At 39.3% G+C, this 23771-nt stretch overlaps 1 protein-coding gene and 1 long non-coding RNA gene across 4 annotated transcripts in view; one reads left to right on the top strand and one right to left on the bottom strand.

Annotated features, from left to right (window-relative positions):
- Nucleotides 1-22770, bottom strand: part of sgsm2 (small G protein signaling modulator 2) — a 91990-nt gene extending 69220 nt beyond the window's left edge. The window contains exons 1-2 of one of the 3 annotated variants that reach the window (XM_037087044.1): nt 21905-22770; nt 6773-6848 (exon numbers count right to left, since the gene is read on the bottom strand). In XM_037087044.1, coding sequence (XP_036942939.1) covers nt 6773-6848; nt 21905-21964 — 136 coding nt within the window. In that variant the 5' untranslated portion in view covers nt 21965-22770. The remainder of the gene's footprint in view (nt 1-6772; nt 6849-21904) is intronic. The other 2 variants (XM_037087053.1, XM_037087062.1) reach the window with 2 other exon arrangements.
- Nucleotides 17526-19525, top strand: LOC119012912. The gene is made up of 2 exons (XR_005072632.1): nt 17526-17741; nt 17825-19525. It is a non-coding gene; the product is annotated as an uncharacterized LOC119012912 (long non-coding RNA).
- Nucleotides 22771-23771: the final 1001 nt, after the last annotated feature.

The raw sequence follows: 23771 nt of genomic DNA, 5'->3' as shown, positions 1-23771 counted from the left end.
ACAAACAGAAACTAGACAAAGAGACACCCAATGTGTAAAATCTGTTTCACAATAACTATCAACCACCTTAGCAGTTTTCACCTGAAGCTAACATATTAACAATTAAAATATGAATAAAATGATCACGCTCTGTTCAATTCCATCAAAGCTGGTCAGTGGCACATAAAGCCAAACAAGCTTGACTTCCTGGCTTTAAAATTACCCAGATGTTTCTCTGTGTGTCGCCCATATATCGTGCAGACCAAACACTTCTGTTGACCAGCTGGGCTAACTCCTGGTTAAGCACCTGACATTATTACACAGTGTGGCCACTATGGAGGTTGGTTTCAAAGCCTGTCACACTTACTGGGAGCTTTGTCTGCGCCCATAAAGAATAACTGTAATAGCATGCCCACCTAATCAAGCATGAATTGAGGAGGCGCCTTCAACTTTTCCATACAAGTCATGTTTGTGATTGTGCCACTTCAAAACGCTTTTTTGCAGATTACAGAGCACTTATAATGCACTGCAGCTGATTTATGGTTTGTTTTGTAATGTTTATGGACTGAGGTGGGTCACACAAACCCTTTTCACACAGAGACTCTGCGTTGTCGTTGCAACAAAGGCTCACCTATGCGCCACCTTTGGTCGTTCACAATGAACCGAGCAGCACCGTCTTAAAGCACTGCAAAACTAAAAGAGGGGTGATGGCTCTCATTATGACATTGACATCCATGAGTTTTTTTTTGTTTTGTTTTTTTACTAGCTTCTCCCAGTGTCCACCTATTAATCTATACATGTATCTGCTGATTGTTTACAACCATATGGATGCAGTTACACTATGTTGTCATTGAGATCCTGGCCCAACATGCACTGTGAAAAGTGACAAAAAGAAGTACATAATTACATAATCACCATCAGTAAACAGGACACTGCCTGACTCTCACTCACAGGGAGGGATGATGTTTTCTGTGGGAAAGTTCAATGATGTCACAGTGACTTTTTTCAATACAAATTGCTAGACACAGTACCTATGACAACACAATAGTGGAAGGAGACAAAGGCATGTGAGTTAAAGTTTTTTGGTCTGAATCACCTTACATGAATGCAATTTTTGTAATAATTACATCAAAAGTAATTTCATCATCTTTGATGCTTCAATCATTTCACCGAAGATTGAAACTCCTGTGGTTATGTGCACAAGACCATGGGAAGAAAATTATCTTTGCATCAAAACTTTTTTTCTCGCTGCATACACAAAGCCTAAATTTGAATGTTAATAAAACTAATTTTATCAATTAATTAAGTTAATTCCATCCTTAAGACAAAATGAGAAAGTGTACACTGGGTACATGTACTGGCTAACGAAACATTGGAAATATGTAGCACATGATGTAGCACAATGACCAGGTATTAAAAGGAGCACTCAGGAAGAGCGGGCTGGCAGTGACTCATTCGTGCCTTGACATCATTGTTTATCATTAGCATCTGACCTTTTACCTTGTACCTTTCCCAAGAGCGACCCAGCTCAAGAGGCCGATGATTAGCCTGCATCACAGTGATGTCATAGTCGAGTTAGCCTGCAGGCTCTCATAGCAGGGCTGAAGAGAAGGAGCCGCGTTTACATTAAAGGGAGAGTTTGTGTTTTTTGAAATGGGGTCATATGAAATACATATCCCTAGTCGAGAGGTTTACTTTTAATAAAAACGAAACTTAAGAATTTCAGACACATACTATAGAACCTCCGTATCCGTACGCATTAGGGAGGGATTCGGAGGTTCAACGGTTGAGAAAATGTAGTGCCAAAAGAAAGGGTGGTCTGACAACGATGTAAAGCTGTGTTCGTTATTCAGGACTGTTTTATCAGGAGCCTGATGATCAACAGAGGTCTCCTCCAAACTCACTTGAAAAATAAAAAGGATGAAAACATCGAATAAGGCAGCTTCACATTGAAATTCAGTCAAGACATCAGGAGAGGCTGTGAGCTAAGCTGCTAGTGTTAGCTCAGCTTGTTTGTAGGTACTCAGGTTATTTTACACAATTAATTGAAATACAATCTAAATCACAGTATGGCCAGTAAGTGCAATATCCAAAGTACAGAGGCTGCAGTTTTTTGTTTAAAGTAATGAATGACGAGAGAGCGCTACAGTGAAGTACTGTAGTGCTGCAGATGTGCCCTTGCCTTCAAATCTTGTTCTCCAGATGTAAGAAGACATGCACAAACCCACACAAAAGTCACATCATCGTGATTTCAAAAGTTTTTTTTGAGTGAAAATGAAAAAATGTGATACAAAAGTGATCATTCCCACTACTCATGAATCACATCGCCATCACAGTATCTGTAAAAGCATAAATCCCAGAAATGATTTTGTTTGTTTTTTCCATAACATACAGCCCTATTTTTAGGTTCTTTCAGTGTTTATCCTTCATAAGGTTTTAATGAAATGCTGAGTTATCCATAGACAGCCAGTGTTTAAGCAAAACTCTTAAGTAAGTTTAAGGCAATATCTCGATCACAATTCTCAGTGATTATGTCCAAGCAGTGCCATTTGGCCTTTCTTTTTAGCTGACACCGTGCTAGCTGCTAAATTTAACCACCAAAACGGAGTCTGTACATCTTCTGAGTGTTAACAGGAAATTCTTTTCCAGATAAGTAAACTGTTTCTGGACGATCTTTTGCAAATGGGACAAAGGATGATGACACAGCAGGTACACACACTCTCCCTGACTCACACATTCACACATTCACACACACACACACACACACACACACACACACACACACACACACACACACACACACAGTCTTATTTGCAAACTTGAGCAAAGCATACAATACAGGTTCAAGAGGGCCTTGTTGTAATTTCCTTGAGGGGGTCTTGTAGGTACCTAGCAGGACTTGATGACTCACACCTATTTGTCTCATCAAAGTTACTTAATACAAACATGAGAAAGGAAACTAAAATGCCCCTTTTTTATTGCTATAATTAGAAAACAGCTTCAGAGTGCGGGGGTATGGATTCTAGGGGAGTCACTTGACCGAGTGCAGAGAGAAGAGATTTTGATAGGAATGTATTGATTTGTGATAAAAATAGGTAAAAGGTTTCAAATAGCGTATAGCAGCATTTAATTTGATTTTCTGTAATTAAAACTGAGTACTACGTGTGAAGATGTGTTCATATTTTGTGTTAATGTCAGAGATTGTCATAGTAATGTGTTACACTCAGACACTAAAAACTGCACTCCTGAACTCCTGAACACACAGAGCAGCCCCAGAGGGACCACAGGGAATATCATTTATACCATACAGAACAGAGGAAGCCAAAAATATAAATGAAATAAAATACTTATTTAATGAAAGAATTTCCTTTAGCCTGGTATTTCACATAACCTGAAAACCACATTCTCAGATATCAGCAAACCATCTATTTAAGCAATACTATGCTGTAGATCTTGGGTTAAATCCCCCAGTACTTTCTATGATATCAATCATTAAGACCGCACCGCACCGCACTGACAAGAGGATTTATGAGCCCTCTCTAACAATTCTGACAATATTGAACACACTACTCTGGGCTTTCTCTTCAACATTTGTGAATTTAATCTAATTATTTGATTCTATTTTTGGTTGTATTAATAGAGATGCTGCTATTTCACTCTTAACCACAGCTTCAAATTTCTATTAGTCTCAGTTGTACCGAGGGTTTCTGCTCTTACTCTCAAAGACAGCAGAGGAGAGATTTTAATTTCTTAAAATGTTCTTCTTTGGGTTACAAAATACAAGACAGCCTCTAAAAAGAATTGTGCTTTTCTGCATCCATAGTGTTGTGAAAGAAATCAATGCATTACAACTGTGAAACTGCAAACCCCTGATTTTTATCTCTTACTATAATCATATCATTCACATCTTTAATCAGTGCACTCCTTATACATGTATCGTTTTCTCATCGCTCTGTACTGTCCCCACATGTAGCACAAAATGCATACTGTACATTATAGACACCTTAACAGGCTTTCACAGTTCTTTATAGATACATACAGTGAGATGCCTCAGGATCTGTCTAAGTCGGCTTAGCAGCTGACTGATTGACCAATCCTATGTGCGTCTGCTTCTTAGTTACTAATCAGCGCAGCAGATCACAACTTTGGGGTGTAAGGATTTGTTCCAGCAAACAGATACAAGTGTGTCAGTCAGTCAGAAGTCATTTCTAACAGCTGTAATTACAACAAAGACAGACAGTTTAATTTTCACACTGCCCTGTTCCCAGGTCAGCCATTAGGATGGCACCTTTGCACTTCTTGGACAGGGACGTTTGTAGCTGTTCTGAAGAGAGATGTTTGCTCTACCGATGATGATGATGATAATGAACTCTGCTCTCACAGCAGTCACTCTTTTACTGTATTGTATCACAGTGGCCTACAGGTCAATTCAATTTACATGGTCCTGTCTGCTCATGAGGGAAGAAAGAGCTGGCTATTATGATCTCTGAATTTCTGCATATCTTGGGAAAACAAAGCAGCTCAAGTAGTTTTTTCCACCTGTACAAAAACTGTCTCGACACTGAAGTGGAGGCGAGGAGGGATCATCCAGGATGAATATTATGTGGGGACATCATGTAGCTAATAACTGATTTAGCCTCCAACCTCCGCAGACTGTGAAACACGTTCTTACAGAGAAACAGAATTTAGTCATGGCTAAGGATCAACTAATTTAAAGATCACAAAACTCTCAGAAAATCAATTCACAACCTCATACTTGCCAAATTTTAGACCTCAAAATGGAGAGGATATCAAAATCAAAGTGGGAATCTCCTCGTGAAACTCTGAGTTTCAGAGTCTTTGTTCCCTGCATTCTGGTGACTTTTTAGAGAGCTGACTGTGACAGCACTTTTAATTAAATACTTCTAATTCTAATTATTTCACTTGTAATTCTTGGAAAGAATACAGAATGCCCCCTGGTGTGAACTCGGTGTATGTCTGACAATAAACCATTTTTGTCCCTTGTCCCTGAGAGAGTTGGTGCATGCATCTGCACTGTTCCATGTTAGTCAGTCTCTCAGATTGATGATTGATGTGGCAGATTTTACGTAAACTCTCTATAAGAAACAAGATGTCCAACACTACTAACCAAGCTTAGACAGGGCTCATTTCCAATGCTCTCTTCAAAACCACTGCTGCACCCCAGTCAATAGTAATCATGTGTAAACAGGGCTTAGTGCTGACTAATTATAATCTCTGGAAGGGGGAGAAGAAGAAAAAAATCAGTATTGCCAAGGTGACCACAGGCTCAGCAACAGATATATGGAGACGGTTACACTATATCGTAGACATTTGTCTCTGATTCATAACACTGAATATAGTAACATAATTTAAGGTGATGAGTCGTCCTTGTTTCAGTTGAGAAATGATGATGCTTTTTTAATTATTCAAGTCATTGTGGTCCCATTGTATAGAGTTAATTGCAATTGTAGTTATTTATTCTTTTTTCTTTTGAGAAATCAAGTAATTCTGTTTGGAAATAAGTGGTTACCTTGAGGAAACTTGTGGATTTCCCTGACTTGAACATTATTGGAAACATTTGGGGTAATGTAAGTACAGAACTCAAGAACAACATGAAGAACAAAGAACAATTTGTTTTTTATCTTTTTTATACAGAATTCCTACATTTCATATATGTAATATACATTAAATGACGTGTATATCTTTAAATAGGCTACAGTATGAAAAAGCAATGTCAACACTGTTTTTTATTTAGTCAACATAACACAAAGAACCAATAAGAGATTGGTAAAAGTAATGGTACCTCTGAAGTCTTTATCCCTTATTCCAGATAACTACCAGATGTACTATTTTTTTATTTAAACAAGGCATAAATAAAACATAGGTCATAACCCTAATTTTGTAAATAAAACCATTTTGCTACATGGATTGTCCAGAAATGAAAACGTACGAAACATTACATGCAACATAATACAAAAAAGGTATTATGTGACTCAGTATTTCACCATATATTTGAATAACACACAGGACCCATAAACCATATATTTATATTTGGAATTAGTATGTGTGCAATCTCTGTTTCCTGATTAAATTCTGTCAAAGTTCTGGCTTGGCGACACTTGATAAAAAAATAAGAAATCATCTCGATACATGATCCACTTTCTTTAAACACTGACTGTTTGTAGTTATTTATAAACTACAAATATCAGCTATTAGTGATATCTCTAACATGAGTTTTCATGCAGTTGTGTGAGCATTAATCCAATGAAATGGGTTCGGAGGAAGCTTCTACTGTGTCATCGGTCAATTGCCTGATCTGAGGCTACACTCTGTTTCCTGACCAGCGTGGAAGCTGTGACTCACACCCCGCTTGCAAGCTCAACCATCCGGTCAGGAGGGGCAACCCCTCTATCTCTGACCATCACAGTGAAACACACACACAAACACACATGCACGCACGCACACACACAAAGAGCGTCTAGGGCTTAGAAAGCCTGGGTTTTGTACAGCCTGTCTCTGAAATTGGTTTCCATTAGCTCCACTGTGATTATTAACTTTCCATTGATGCAGCAGCATAGTCAGAGGCACAGTGACGTCAAGCAGTGTCCTTGACGGAAAAGCAGCACCCAGTCACCTGCTGCGGACTTCAACCAGTGTGTGTGTGTGTGTGTGTGCAAGTGCGCGCGTGTGATGGAGAAAGAGCGAGAGAGAGACAGAGAGAGGAAGAGAAGGAGACAATGCGTGTGTGTGTATGCGTTTGTGTGTGTAGAGAAAAAAAGAAAAGCGTACTTACTGCACAGAGCAATGATGTGGCTGCTGTCTTCGTGGACAAACTTCTTAGTCACTGCTTCCTCCATAATCTGCTTCACCTGCACACAAAAGAACAAGAATTTATCACTATGTCTGGCATCCATGTCATCTCTATCTTAGTCATCACAGTACTAGTCATCACCATTATCACAGTAATTTGCATCCGGATCCTAGGAAGATAAAATTATGACGTCACAGGAAATAATAAAACACAACTCATGAACTCGACATGATCACTACCATAGTAATCAACAGTTTTCAGACGCATACAAGTTCTTTTTGCTGCTCTCCTGGGCTGATATGTAGAAAAAGTGATTTTTGGAAGTACAGTGCAGAAACACCACAGCTATTAATACTTCCCGTAACGCCAAGCACAATGCCAAGCCCAGATGAATATCTGATGATTTCACAATAATAGGGATAACATTTAAAAAGAAGTTTAGGCTTGGGCAACTTTGGCTCAGGGGTAGAGCCAGCATCTTGTTATTGGAGGGTCACTCGTTCGATTCCTCTGGCGGTCTGCATGTCAAAGTGTCCTTGGGCAAGATACTGAATCCCAAACTGCTCCTGATGAGCCCTAAATTTAACTGCAATGAAAAAAGTCAAAATGCCCTCAGAATCGGAGAAGTTCATATAAGCATGGATGTTCATGTGAGGGATACTTTCAGAAAGCACAAAGAGTATCTGAAATGCAAAGGGTGCATCCTCTGAGGAGTATGCAAAACTGCCTATTACATATTGAGTATCATTTATGTACAAAAGGTCATCTTTCAGAAAGCATGAATATTCATAGAACATTCATAGAAGCCTGGCAATTATATTTTGAAATACCACATCATGGTAGCAAAGAATTGGTCATAGAGAATGACTATAGTGCTGGAAAGACTTAATGGGATGTTGTATTTTTCTTTTATTATTTTAAAATATTAATATGGAAAAACAGGAGTTTTATCAATAAACAAGAATTTAAATTAAGAATTAAAAATGTATCATAAAATGTATTTGCTAGTCTTTCTGTAAGTATTCTTAATATTGTATTCCTCAACTAAATATGCTACATTACACACCTGAGGTAAAAAAAAATGTAGACAACCATTCAGAATAGTTTGGTGGCTTTTATTGTACGTACTTGTAAGTTTTATATGCTGCTTTATGTGGCTTTATGGCAGTAAAAAAGCATCTGTATAATTACTGACCTCACTTTGTGACTGTGTGCAGCAGTGGCATGTTGTTAAGGGGGTTACAGACCCCCCCCCTCCCCCAGACAGCACTGTTGTTGGACATTTATTGCAACTCAGTACTCAGTACTATTTACAAATGGAGCCCCCGTCGTGCAGCTTTGATGAGGCAAACTGCAGATTACAGATTTTGCATTTTGCTCCAAATCTAGTGCTTATATTATCCACAGTGCCTCTCAGTTCAGTCTGAGATCCAGTTGTGTTGCACTAGAAGTGGGTAATGTAGCCTGGAGCTGCTAGCCTCGGGATGAGAAGTAGGCTCCACCACCCCACATTTGTTTCATTTTTCCAACTTGCAGTCTGATGCTAACTAGAGACACAAAATGCTTTATCCTATAAAACCTCTTCAGAAATGCAGTAGTACTCCCCATCAACCAGAGGCACTCGTGTTTGGTGGAGTCTTTGTTTCAGCACGTACAACACTCCTACAGGTGAACCCACTAAATAAAATGAAGAAACCAAAGAAGAAGAAACCAAACACAACAAGGAGAAGACAAAAATGGCTTGTGCAAGGACACCAGAATCGATTGTGTGGACCGATAATGAGGTGAAACTGCTGCTGCGACTCACACTCGACTACAAGGCAAGTAAGTTGCAAGAAACACGGACACAAGCAATAGTCCGCCATTGTTGTTGCTGTTATGAGACATCGCAGGGTTCAGAGGTCGAAGGCTAGAGATTGAGGGGTGGGGCGATGGCGTCATCGATATGGAAAGTATGCGGATTTGCCGTCCACACGAGAACGCAAGGGCAGTGTTTGAAGATTTTTTCCACCCTGAGACCCGGTTTAAAAAAACTGCGTTTTCAGGCGCTGCGTTTACAGGATCCATGTGGACTATCGGCCAAAACAATTCAATACATGTGCATTTCCGTATGGACGGGGCCTTAGAATTAACATGACCTGGATGACTAAGGTCCTTTATCAACTTCTGCTATGGCGTGTTATAACAACATAAAACTCTTCCTAACATTGTGACAGTTACTAATAACAACTCTGACAGTCTCGCCCAAACATCCGCAACACTGACTTCCAATTAATATCATGGCATCCCGGAAACATTCAAATGAGTCTTCCTGCTGCTATCTGGTGTGTCTCTGGGGAGGGGAGCCTGACTGAGTTCAACAACACTGACTCAGTCTGATGTTCGCTTGTCTAAGTTTGCTCTCTCTATAGAATTAATTGTCGTCAGTAATTAGTTTGGGACCTGTCTGACACCTCTGCCTTGTTTGGGTCGAATTGCTAAACAGGACAAATTTAATTGCTTGGTTGTGTGATAACGAAGCTCTAAGTACAGAATCACTTTTTCCTGTATTATGGAGGTGTGGGAGGTGGAAGAACTGTCATGTCTGTGACAGAAGGATAAAGCTTCATCATCCTTTTATCCAAGATGAGGTTCTGGAACGAGCAGTACAAGCAACTGTTTGTCTGATAAAGACAAGGTCTCACATAACATATTTAAAATTCATTCAGATTGGGATGCCACAGTGGCTCAGTTGGTGTGCCTCACTGTAGCAGTTCAGGGTTCGAATCCAACTTGTGGTGATTTGCTGCATGTCATCCACCCCTCAATCTCATCCGGTTTCCTGTCATCTCACAGTTGTCCTATCAAATAATGCCACGATAGGCCAAAAATATACTTAGGTAATACATAGGTTAATTATACAATATGATTGTTGTTTGAATTTAAGATGCATATGATACGGTAGCTTTGACAAAGAAAACTGTAAAGCTGTCCTTGAGCAAGGCACTGAAACACTATCATTTCCATGAGTGCTGTTTCCCTGAATATCTGACCATGACCATGACCATGATTCACCACAATAGAGAGAGTTATTATAAAGATAATTGAACTGAAGTGGCTTGGCATTTAATATCCCTCACTAACCCTATTTCTGTGTTGTGTAATTATTCAAGTGATGCTACACAACTGGCAACAACAATTCTGGATCCACAGTGTGTCAACTGCAACTTGAATTTCACATCAGAAATACTGTAAATCGATTATGACAAGTGTGATCCAATGATAGAAATGAAATGAAAACCCCCTCACCTTAAAAAATCAGCTACAGAATGACTGAAGTGTTGATAAGAGAAGTTAAATGGTCCTCTGTGGTCAATCTGTAATTCAGAACTCGCAGGAGCACTCAATAAAGCACTGCTGTATTTATTATAATTATGTAGTGGACAATATTCATATCCAAAGAGCCAGGACAATGAAAATTACATCATCAATACCCGACTTCACACAGCTGCTTGAAAATGGAAGTCAGTTCACCTTGTTGTCCAGTTGGACCAACAGATCTGGTCATACTGGATTTTTAACATTCCTGTCTAAATGTCAAACACACACACACACACACACACACACACACACACACACACACACACACACACACACACACACAGCTGATGGTTCAAACATTCTAAATGTCATGAGTCTGTGATTACATCAATACAAACTATTCCTTTGACCAAATGACCCAGACATCAAACTATCACACACTACAGTTGCACAGTATATTGTTTCATTGTCAACATTGCGATTTGAGCATGTGCAATAACGGCAGGATGCAAAATGTCAAGTTAGGCACATTAACACAAAACATCATGCAACAACCTTTTCACCGCTTGGTAAAAAAAGGACACATTTCACTTGTTCTATGACAAATCTACAAGAAAAGTCGGTCTGATATAACATAACTTAGTCCGATTTAGGGATCTTTGCGGCACACAGTTTGAAGAGTTCTCACTTTATCAACCATCACCATCATCATCAAACAATATGGAAAAAGACCTAGCCCCCGGCTGCTAAAAGGCTGAATTAATGGATGATGTACACGTATTAATAAATAGGTCCTAATCCCATATCAAACATCTGCTGAACAAGCAGACATTACTCTCATGTCAGAGCAAACCCTCTGGAGAACCAACTGTTTTTCATTCTGTCTTTAAATGCTCTCCTACAGAGCATCTGAGTGACCACATCCTCTGCAGAGATGTGCAAATAGATCCATATATTCACTGATGGCTATGACTCTACGCAATGAATCAGAACAAAATGATGCCCAGCAGTCAGGCAGCGGGGTCGATACCTTCACCTGGGTGTGAGTGACTGAGAAACTGAATTGATTGTGTCTGGGAACGAACCAGTTTAATTAGGACTGGCTGTCAGGGATTATATTATGACTGAGATTAGTATGCTATTCAAAGAGTGATTAAGTATATTAAGAGTACTTCACTTTAATTTATACTATAACCATTTGGATGTGTTGTTACAAGGATAATTAAAAGACCATGGTTTTCAATGGTCAGAGCATCTTTAGGAGGTAGAACTCGTCTGGAGGGGAAAATCTATCAAATCTCAGTAGACAGAAACAAAGTCCAACAATTTCTGGGAACAACTGCATACTAAGAGGACCCAAATGCTTCACTGACAGTGCATATTAAGTTAAAGACGGTTAAGTTAAGCATTAAATGCTTGTGACAGATGGGTAGATTTAGGCATGATTGGGTGGTTGTGTGAGGTTCAGTTCAGGTTAGAATAAGAAACTGTTAAAAGTCTCGAAGGTTTCAGCTACAGTTGTGTGTAATGACTTTCAGCCTATTTGTCTCAGTAATTTCCCCCAGGTAACACAGCCACCACGTCTCCCACATTATTAAATTTGCTACAGCAATTTAATTTTACAAGAAACAAATACCGTTTTTCAGTTATGCATCTGTAAAGTTGTAAAATGTTGATAACAATCATACATGTGATACAAGATGTCTTTTTCAACATTTAACCAAAAAACAAAATATTATAATAAGTGTGTTTGTAGCCTGAACTTAGGGCATGAACATGTTTGTAAGGCTGTCATGATTCTCTGCATTCATTATTCCACTTGATTTTCAAAACCATTTTTTAGTCTTTTTTTTTTCTTTTTATCATTGAGCACTGAGTGCACTGATTGCTATGACACTGTTGGACTATTTCATTTAAATGTGTAAAGATCAACAGTTCTTTAGTTTTATGCCCTGACAACTGACAAATTCTTCTTATGTAGGCTTATTTTACAACAACAGCTTGACTTTATTCTGGTGGCTTTTTGCAGGTTAGGTTAAGGCAAGTTCAAATAATGTTCACCAAAAATTCAACAATAAAATACAACCTTCAACCTTTACCAATAAACAACAGAAGATGGAAATTTAGTGTTACAAAGGTCAGTTTCCTGAGTAAACTGTCTTCACAAACAATAATACAGGAAGTCTGAAAAATAAATAAATAAACCCAACATTTTGATGCTGTCAGACAGGGTTGAATTTACTGAATTAAAAAAATACTATTGGGCAGAGCAAATCAGAACTATAATTATGTGGATAACTAAAGAGACAGATGCAGTGTGGGTGGGAATGGAACAAAAGGGAAGTCAAAAATGTACCATTGGAATCACTCCCATTCTTGACTCATACGGCTCAGAAAAAACATAAGATTATTAATGAATGGATCAGGGGAACGATGAAAATATGGCCAGTAGCACAAAATTATTTAAAATAGTCAAATTCCATTTGTAGGAACACTAAAATAGCAATAAACACAGATTTTTCATCATCTATTGTGGACTTTAAAAATGGGCAACCAGAGGGTTAATAGAAATTGCACAAGTATTCCAAGGACAAATCACAAAATCTTTCGAACAACTTAAGCAGGCTTTCAAGTACCAGCCAATGACTTCTATACATTTCTACAACAAAGACATTAACTCCAAAATGATGAGGAATGTGAAAATTTGTGTAAGACACCATCCAAACTAGAGGAACTACTAATGTCTTATGAATCTTAAGAAAACAGTATGGATGTGAAAGAAAAATGAGAGCTGGAAAAAAAATATCATAAAAATGGATGAGAAATGGAATGAAGCCTTTAAAGCAGACAACGACTCAGATTCATTACTGAGAATTCTGCTTTCAAAAGCTAAAAAATATCACAGTTTCCTGTTTGATGCCACAGCCCCCCAACATAGCTCAATGGAGCAAGACTACGTTTGAAATTAGACAGTTTTTTTTAGAAAATGGTCACCAGCAATGTCAGGTCAGGTGTAAGCAGCAAAGTACGTTGGGGTACGGTTATTGTTAATTAATTGGGGGTTCAAAAGATATGGTTTTGCACATACACATACATGTACTGTGCAGGTATATATACACTATTATGAAATATTTCATAACACGGTCAGTTCAGTTACAGAATGTTGAAACAGGTGTAACTGTATTCATCTCCTTCATGTTGTATGTTCTTTATGTCATGTGTTGAATAAAAAAATAAGTCAACCTTAACAAAGGTCCAATCCACAGTGTGAATTAGCTATGTTACCTAATTAGCTAAACTGACATTACGTCCCGATACAACCAACACAACACTATATTTAGGTTAGTCAGCCAAGTTTTCAAGAAGCTTAGTGCTACCACAATGAATTAATGCAAATAAGAAATCAGAGTCATTTACATTTATTACATTTAAACTAGAATTTCTTATTTTCCTCTTTGGCTGCTGCCATCGAGATTTAACTCGACTTGTAGGATTATTTGAGCCCCAGAGGATGACTAAAACTCCAACCCTCTACTAAACAAATGTTTGCAGAATAGATGTGTGTTGCTATGTATGTTAAGTGTATTACTCTTAGTTATTCCTTCACACAGTGACATGCACTCATTGGCAGAGGAAAACAACATGATGGTAGCCATACACATACACACATTTTTTTACTGTTACTAAACAAGGACCTCCATTAATAATTTATCCAGCAGCACATAAAACAGTTCCTGGGATGACACTAAAATAACAAAATGTAGTTGTTATATGTCAAACGAATGAGTGGAGCTGGCCAACTTCGAAACACTTCTGAGAATCCTGATGGGAGGAACTGAGGGAGGAGCTCTTTAGCCGACTCTCAGTTACATAAGGATGTTCATGACTGGGGCAAACAACAGAAATTCAACTGTGTGTTCCTCGGGGTCACAAAGGAGGACAGTTTTCCTGACAATAATAAGATGTACAATCTCCCCAAGAACAATGAAACAGCAAACAGGGCAAATACATGAAACGTGCAACAGACTGCTCACTAATTCAGACTGATGTTGTCTAGGCCAGTGGTCACAATGAAGGATTATGGGAGATTACAATAAGGGCAGAAAGTTGGGCTTGCCTTGAATGAGTGATGTAATCTCAGCACATTAAGAGACAAGGGCACTAGCCTGTTTGGTCAAAATAAATGAGTGGATATAAAATAAAAGCATGTATTTCAGAACAAAATAAAAAAAATAGTGGGCCAGCGACATAATGCCTCCATTATCATTGGCTGCCAACAATTTTTTTTTTTGTTTCATTATTACATCTTATTCTCTAGGGGTGGGAGAAATAATCGATTCTTAGATGCATCGCGACGTGGACATGGTAATCCCGAATCGATTTACAAAATTCAAAAATCGATTTTCTAAATGCTAATTGACAACGTAATGTTGACAGAATGCAAGAGGCGCCCGGACAGTTGATAGTGTGCACATAACAAAAAAAACACGAGACGGCTCAACGCAACATTCACCCAGCAGCCTCTGCTTTAACAGCAAGCGTGTGGAAGCATGGTTGCAGTTGCTTCCAGCTAGAGGACCATCGAGTAAGCGATATCAAATTTTCCACCCAGCTCGGAAAGAGCGAAGTGAATTACAAACTCAAACCACTTGCATTTCAGCACATTGTGCAAAAAGTTGTTGCCCTATGTGTTGAAATGCAAGCTGCATAAAGTAGCATAGCATTGGGATATGCTGCCTATTACCCATATCAGGAGGATTTTGTGATTTCTTTAATGACACATAGAGAAGAAAAATGTATCTGTTTATATTTGTATTATCAATGAGCAAAGGTAGCCATGTGTTTAGTATGAGAGCTGATACACAGGTCCATAATGTGTTTAAATGCAAGCTGCATTGATTTTTGCATTGAAAGCTTTCTTATTTTCATATAGGCTACAGTATACTGTTTTACTCTCAGGGATATGCTTATTGCCTGTAACAGAGGGATTCTGTGTTCGAGTCAAATCTATTTGTAACAAAGAAAAGCCTTTTCTTTAATAAAATATCAAAATAATTAAATATTAAGTTAATTCATCTGTTGATTTTCTTTAATGATCACCACAAAAGTAGGAAGTGATTAGCAAACTCAGACTTGATTATTGTGATTATGATTATGATGATGATTATGATTATCATTATTATAAATCATGCATGGAATCGAATCGAATCGTGACGTGCTAAAAGATTCCCACCCCTATTATTCTCTACTTCCCTCCTTCGAAGTGCTCAAAGAATACTAATACAATCATTATCAGTTTTTCCACGGTGTAAGGTGCAGCCTGTTACTAGCTAGAATTTACATTTCATTAGCATCAGTTGTGATATTCATTCAATGTCCTGGCATTGTTTTTAAAGCATGGTGCCTCTGCCCTTTAATCAGATAGTTAAACACATAACATAAAAACATACACTGAGTGTTTTTCAGACAGGTCGTTTTGATTTGTCATAGTAGGAAAAGCATAGGAGGTACTAACACTATTAACAAAAGCTCCATTGGACCCTGACACCGAAGCAGTTAAATGCAATTCAGCATTATTTCTATTATTATTTTCTAATTAATAAATTTGTCCTACTACGGCATGTCAAAATGTCTTCCGTGAAAAAGGCCTATGACAGAAATCGATCCTTCCAGCCCCAACTGGAGCCTTAAATTTAACAAGAGCAGATCAGATCATTGTTTACATTTCTGAGCTGCTCCATCCTTAGCTCCATAATACCTCACTTGTGTCTTGGTTGTTATCGTACTTGTTGCACCTTATGGCTGCACTCTGTGAAAAGTTCTATATTAAATAAACTTTACTTTATATTGTGTCCCTGTCTCTGTGTGGGGTGGTGCCCTCCTTCCCTTTGGTCTGAGAAGCTGAAATATAAAAAGATTCCTTCCTGATCAGCTTTTGTCAGACCAGAACAGACACAGCCATTAATGAGGTAATCATTCATGCCCTAGTAGCGTTGGAGGGGGTCAGAAAGAGTGCTGTGGTAACAGAGGAGTCTTGGCATGGTCTCATATACAACAAGCTGCATGGATTTGCATTTCCACCACAACTCTTTGCCTTTACTTTATGACTTGCTTGTCTAGATTCCAGCAGTACTATTGAAGAATCACAGCTAAAAATGTGGCTCCACTTATTCGGTTACAAACATGTTTAATTTCTTCTAACTTCTTCACAATAAAAGCCCTGTTATTTGGTCATTTAAAAGCTTTTATTATGAAGCAGCATGACAGGAACCCGGTGAACCAGGAAAACACAGCAGATGGCTGAAAGTACAATAAGGTTTGGTCCTACGCCGGAGCAGGTCCATCTCGGTTTGACTCGGCGCAACCAAACAAGCTGTTGGAATAGTCTGAAGGATGCCTTAATGGAATCTTGCCCTGTACACACTTGTAGAACAGCTGCAGCATTCACACAACAATGGAGCTCCTAACACTTAAAGATACTGAAAACCCAGCAATACTACTCTACTTAAAACTGCCATATCCAGTGTTAAATCAATTTCTCCACGTTTCCCATCAAGATAATGGAGCAGAAATTACCACTGAACCTCAAGAGTACAAAATATCAAGTGGATATCAATGCAGTTGGCTCATGGAGCAGCAGTCATAAAATAAGACTGTGGCGGGAAGAAATGATTCCGTCCTGGGGGAGGTATCAGTCTGAGGGAGAGGTTACCCAACACTGCTGCATAATGACAGAATATTTCTTCAGGGAAGAGGCAACTTAATGCTGTTTAGCTGTGAGTTGCAATATGGCAACTAAGGCAGCCCACTGTAGTAAACAAAGGAAACGGTATTAAAAAAAAATAGAGGCCTATGGCAGTGGCTCCCTGCACCCTGCTCAGTATTGATGAGTGAAGCAGAACAGATTTACTGAGCTTTAACTCTGCTTTCTATTTCTCAGACTAGCTGTTAAAAGGTTGCCATAGGTTTTGACGAAAGGTAAGGCTATATATTTTGATATCACCTGAAAGCCAAAGAATTTGGATGGAATAGAACCAGTTATGCATCAACATACATTCTACTGATCTATTCATTGATGTATTGTTCATCAGTAGCCCTAACAGAGTCACTGCATTATTGCCACAGCAGTAGTTCACCAATTCTCTGCCGTCGTTTGTTCACACAGAACCAAGCAACTCTGGCATAAAGACAAACCAGTGTGTATTTCACACAGCAAGCCAGTGCTGTGGATCCTAAAGAGGCGTAACAGTATACGTCATGGTGATGATGTCTGTGTGTTTTCAAGGTGTTTCCCCCGGTGTCCTCCTGTACCCGCTTACTGTTTATAATCATATGGTTGCTGTTATGATGTGTTGTGATCAGGATCCTGACCCACCAAACATCCTGGAAAGTGACAAAGTTATGATCTAAATTACATGATTAAGCTGTCTCACTCGCGGGGAGGGAGGCTGTTTTCTTGGGGAAAGTTCACTGAAGTCTCGGTCAAGAGGACTGATCATCGCAGTGATTTTTTTTTTTACACAAACACTCGGTGAGTTCAAGTTTTTTGTTGGGGACTGACGCAGTTCTTCAGGCAGAAATGTGACGAAGAGTCATTAGGACAGTCAGGATGACAGACAGGATGACAGACACTTCTCCACAAATAACTAAGGTATTTTTTCCTTATGTAAGGATCTGTTTAGTTATCAGACTGTGAACACCATGAGACCAACACGCCCCCGCTCTGCTCCACAGGCTTATACATTCACACAGGTACAGAGCCAAAGCTGCGCCTCTGATACTATCTCTGGAGGTGCATAAGAGGTGCAGCAAAATTTCATCACTCGCCGTATCTGAAATTTTTTCTCGGAGGAGGATGCAGAGAATTGGAGTAGGATCCATGCACTCAAAGAGCAGTGTGAATGAGGCTAATGTGTTCGAAAATCACGTTCACATTACACAGCAATTGGCCAGCTGTGCCATGGTGTGAAAGAACACAGCGTTTAAACTCTTCTCTCAAGTCTACAACCAAACATATCAGCGTGAAGGCCTTCACACAGGACATGAACAGTTATTAGACATGTAAAAGCCACCCACCTTTACACCTTTTGGTTTATCGTGAAGTTCTATAGTAGATACTAGATACTTTCTAATACTAGAAATAATTACTGTAGTTAATTTAACACAAAAATGTTCTTTTTAATCTGACAAGCACTGAGTCAAATCCAAACATTATAACTGACAATAGTCACAGATAATGGTAATTACAAAGGCAGAGAGAATATTCCTATTCCAAGCTCTTACTATCTTCCTCACTTGTCCTGTGAAAGACCTTAACATTTACTGTTTTAAGTGGTGTCCCCCACAAAATCGATTTCATTTAGCACCATCATCAACATTTCATTTCATAGGGGGTAGACCTGGTTTTCAACTATTAGTGATCCAGGAGACTGAAAACCATCAACTGAAACTGATATTGTCAGTTAAAGTTGAGAATAATCAGTGATTGAATGTGACCATTACAATTTACACAATAACTGTACTTTTTGTGCGTACAATTTTGAGGCACTATATTTCAGTATTTTCAATTTCCTTCATCTATTTGATTTAGTCAATAGTTACTTTGCCAGTTCATATTATTCAGCGCTAAACGGCATGACATCAGATGACCAGTGTTGTGGACACTGAGACCACAGTGTGGTGGCCACCAACAGAGAAATTAAGCTGGATCAGATCCAAAGTACTACATTTATAAATATATTTATTTTATCGGTTATAAGTTTCTCCTGTTTTCACTTTGGTTTATGTCAAAGAAGATTAGCAAATCACATTGTTTTATTTATGCTTGACACAGCATCCCAACCTTTTGGGAATCTGGGTTGTAAATACAGCATTTGCCAAAGCTTGCATTCATTAATTTTAACAGTATCGAGCTCTATGCCTTTCGAAAACAGCATGATTATGTGGATGCATTCATTTTTTAATTAGTTCTAAGTCAAACCACAGAGAGATACAAGACAAAAACAAGTGCGGTAAACACAACTTTCACTACATCTTCACGTCATGCTCTTCATCCCCCCTCATTTGCTTCCACCTTTGTCTTTACCACTATTCCAAATAAATGGGAGAGTGAATTTCAGGCATAATGCATCCTGTCATTTGAACTCTGTACTGTCAGTTTAACAAAATTTAGCTCAGACAACAGGCTCACCCTGAGCTCACTCAATCATCTGTCATTACCACATTTGTCACAGAGCTTTGGGCATATGACAGCGCACACTGAAAAACACTGTGCTTTCGCCGAAAAAAGGTGCTTTCTTTTATACCTCCTTGCAAATGACAGATGACTTAATAGTAGTGGATTGAAGACAAAATGACTGAGAAAGGCGGTAAAGGCAGGGAAGTTGCAATTAAGAAAATGTATAATAAAAGACAGCGCTTGTTGGAGACACTGTGTGAATGGCAACCATACTTCTCTTTAGGGATATAAATTGATTGTGAGGATTCTCAGTACATAAGAATGGGACACCTTTATTGGTTGCAGTAAGTAAAACACCTGTTACAGCTGCAGTATTTCTTGTAAATAGCTGGTTCACCTCCAGTGATTTTTTATAAACATTTAAATAAACCTTTGATCTTTTCACGGATTGCTGCTTTAACTGTCTTCTACAGACAACACCTCTGTATGTACCAGGCATACAAGAAGCCTGATGGAAAGCAGGTGAAAATAGAAAGGCACTTTGTGTTTCGGTACAAGAGACCGCCTGACAGGGCTGCCACACTGCTGTGATATTAATCGCCAACTGATGCAATTTAACTTCTTTGGGAGCTGCTAAAGCTTTCAGTTGCCAAGCAATACTGAGATAGCAGAGTGCCGCTTAAAGAGACAGGGAGCTTTCAAGCAGAAGCTAGTGGGCTTTGTTCAAACCACTGTCTAACAGCCCAGTTTGTTATGCTTTAAAATGTCAGAAGGCATTGACTAGCATCTCACTGATGAACTGTGGCCAATCACACCATTGATTTTTATACTGGAAGCACACAGAGTCTACACCAGCTCTCTGCTGTGTGTTGTAAGTGGGAAACATGTTGCATTTTTTGGACAAAATACAACATCAGCAGAACAACAGATTGATATGGTTTCGAAGCAACGGCGATTCATTCATGTTAGAGAAAATCAAACTAAGCCTAAAACCCAATCAGTTAAAATAGTCAATCTGAGCTCACTAAAAGATGGACAGAATAACAAACTGTCAAGGTTTCATAATATCTACAACCAAAAACTGGCTATATATATATATATATATATATATATATATATATATATATATATATATATATATATATATATATATATATATATATATATATATATATATATAAATTATGTTTGTCCTGTTTTAACTTTGGTTTATGTCAAAGAAAGTTAGCAAATCACATTCTGGGTTGTAAATACATCATTTGCCAAAGCTTGCATTCATTACTTTTAACAGCATTGAGCTCTATGCCTTTGGAAAACAAATATTTTTGGTTGAATCTTTTCTTTAAACATTTCCAGTACAGCATACAGAGTTGACATATATAGTTCTTCCTTCAACAAACATCTTTGTAACAGCAATTAAAGTTGCAAAGTAGTAACAATGAAGTGCACTTTAAAGTACGTGTCCGCATGTATTTTGACTATTTTGTCAGCTAAGCTACAGTGAATTTATCACTTACCACCAAACATGAAATCCTGAACACAATAAGCCAATTCTGTGCCTAAAGTGAAGCACTGAGAGAGGACTAATGAAGTACCAACAGATGAATGTGACACTTGGTATCTCACATAGCACGGAGAGCGCTGATTATGATCAAAAAAGATCAAATTATTTTTTCCCTGTCTTGATATTTTTAGCTTGACCTTTCCTCTCTGCTATATTGGCAGTGAGTACATGCTCACACCAACACTCAGTCAGACTGAGGTATAGTCAGTGAGCCACACCTTGCCACATTCAGTCTCACAATCAGCTGCCTTTGATTTACACTGACACCTCAGCGCAGGGAAATCTTTCCAGTTGTGACTGTGTTTGAAGGCAGCATGAGGGGTTACAATGGGAGTGTGTGGAGAGGTTAAAGGAGGAATGATTTATTCCTCGCTGGAGAGGATGTGAGACATTCATCACATGAACAAAAAGCCTGTGACAGGGTTGGAGCTGTGGATGTTGGTGCTGCTGGTGGAGACAGGCAGCAGGACAACCTGTGGTGAAAAGATGTCCTGCAGAGGGTTTCAGGCTTTCTGCCTGCAGGTCTGGATTATTAATGGTTGCTCGGATCTTACGAAAAATGGCAGTTCGATTTTAAATGAATTTGGTATTATGCCAAAGCCGACATGGAGATGAGATGACACGGAACAGATCTTAGGTGAGGTTTTATCAATTTAAACTTCTGTGCTGTGTTGTTGGAATATTATTAAGATATTACAGCATTATCATAGCAGTGTCCAAGTCCAAGCCTAACGCTGTAGCATTGTATTCACCTGCACCGACTGGGAAGAGTTAGCTAAATGCTAAATATTTTAAGTCTGGATAATGGAAACATGTTGACGTAACACACACTGGAAGCCTGTAACTACAGTTTACGTGGGTCCATTTATTCATCACCAGTTTGGTAAAGTTGTCCTATAAAACTGAAGATAATTCAGGCATATTCAATAAAACGTTCGAAACATGCTAAATGTAAGTGCAACACTTCCAACACTTGCAACACTTCGTGGTGTGGACGGGAATAAAGACACAAAACAACACAGTCAATATTAGAAACGTGAGGCTCGACGAGCCGTCAGACAGCAGCGCCTACCTCCCGCTTGACGTTCCATAATAATTTCTCTTTGTGGTCTTCTTCCGTGGAGCCCTCCATGTCTCTCTGTCCGTCCGTCCCTCTGGCCGTCTTGTCTGTCCGCGGAGTGCACGACTCAGGTCTACCTCAGTGCCACGGCCCGTCCGCTCTCCCCGGCCTTTCTGGACCTCTTTTCCTTTTTATTCCTTGTTTCCTTCTTCCTTCGCTCAGCTGGATTCTGACGCAGCCGAGCAGCTTGACGTCGACGTCAGAGGATCCGCCTTCCCCACTACACTGATCAATGGAGGAGGAAAGGAATCAGTGGCGCTCACAGAGCCTCCCAGCATCCAGCCCCGCCCCAACCTGCAGCCTGGAGCCTGGAGCCTCCCAGCATCCAGCACACCAACCTGTAGAGCCTGCCGGTTATTTTTAGAAGCCTCTCTCCCTCTCTCCCGGGCAGCAGAGAGTTACAGCTGGGAGGCTGCTCTCTTGAGAAAAGGTGTAAAATGTTGGCCAAAAAAAAAAAAAAAATGCTTTGGGTTTGTCATTATCTGTTGGGGGCTCACTCAGGTTTCTGTCTGGAGCAGACAGCTCTTCGGTGTGCAGATCTGACACCCCAGTGGAGAGAACATGTGATGCATTTGATGAGCTCATTAAAACGCAGCTTATTTAATGACTTCATTCACAATCTGAACAGCAGCAGACACACACACACACAAAGACACTGCAGCGGAGCCAAACAGATTCTAAAAATAGTGCTTTCTGAAGCACATGTTGACCATTCTCAGAGCATATGCCAGATTGGCCTGCTGCAAAATAAATGACGTCAGGGCAACGTGATATAGAAAACCCCCCCTCTGTTGGAGTCCCTGTCATTAAACCTCCTACTTGTGCCTCCATGTGGGCTGAAGGTGCACCTACAACCACCAGAGGACATGTTACCATCAGCAAACCCTTCCACAGCTCTGCATTTTACTTCCTGCCCGAAACAAAACTGTCCCAACGTTGGCAGGAAACACTGTGTTCATGTGGGAACCATCACTCATAGCTCAGAAAATATGTTTTTTAGGGCTTTGATAGAAAGGGAAGGATAAAAAATAAATAAATTAAACAATACAGAAAAAGTACTGCTGCATGAAGTGCAAGTTTATGTTCCATATACAGTACTGTTTTATCTTTCAATTGTTCAACCTAAATGAGTAATTCTGGTTGTCAGAGCTCAATCAAGTCTAAACTGTCTGTGACGTCGCCCACTTGTTTGTGGTCTACTGTTTTTAAGCCTTGAGTTTAGCAGTATGGCTGCCGCCATCTTGGATCTTTGGAGCCATGAGTGACTGTAATTGGATGAGTGGGTGTAGTTGTGGAGCATATCCGGATATGACTGAGAACCCAAGGACAGGCTGTGGTATGACTTGTCAATCACAATGTAGCCACGCCCTCAACAATATGCTTTATTGCCTATTTTACTCTAAAGGGGACAATAATGTACAAAAGGAACATCGTGCTGCATCAAAGAGGGCTTGAAACCAGCGACCGAGACCACCTGCCACACAAGTGACAGCTAATGGGGTCATTTTCACTTAAACCTAACATTACTTTTTGACACAAGTGAAGTCATCCCCTGCTGCTCTTTAAAAAGAATAAAGGTTGGTCAGTGGGTTCACCTCAGTTATGCCTATGAACAAATCACCTGTAACATCCACAGATCCAGTTTAATATTATTGTCAAAGCCTAAAAAGATTTTGAATTCACTCATTGTCCTCATCATCGCATGAGCTACAGAGACAGAACACGAGACTAACAGAAAGTATGAGGACATGTCCCCGCGCTTTATCAGCCTTGCTTTAATGCCAGAGTGGGCAAACATTTCTCTAGTATAATTATCATC

This window comes from Acanthopagrus latus, chromosome 2 (assembly GCF_904848185.1).
Source record: "Acanthopagrus latus isolate v.2019 chromosome 2, fAcaLat1.1, whole genome shotgun sequence".
In the NCBI taxonomy this organism is placed as follows: Eukaryota; Metazoa; Chordata; class Actinopteri; order Spariformes; family Sparidae; genus Acanthopagrus; species Acanthopagrus latus.
Note: the sequence above shows the minus strand (reverse complement) of the source record. Positions and strands in the feature narration are given on the sequence as shown.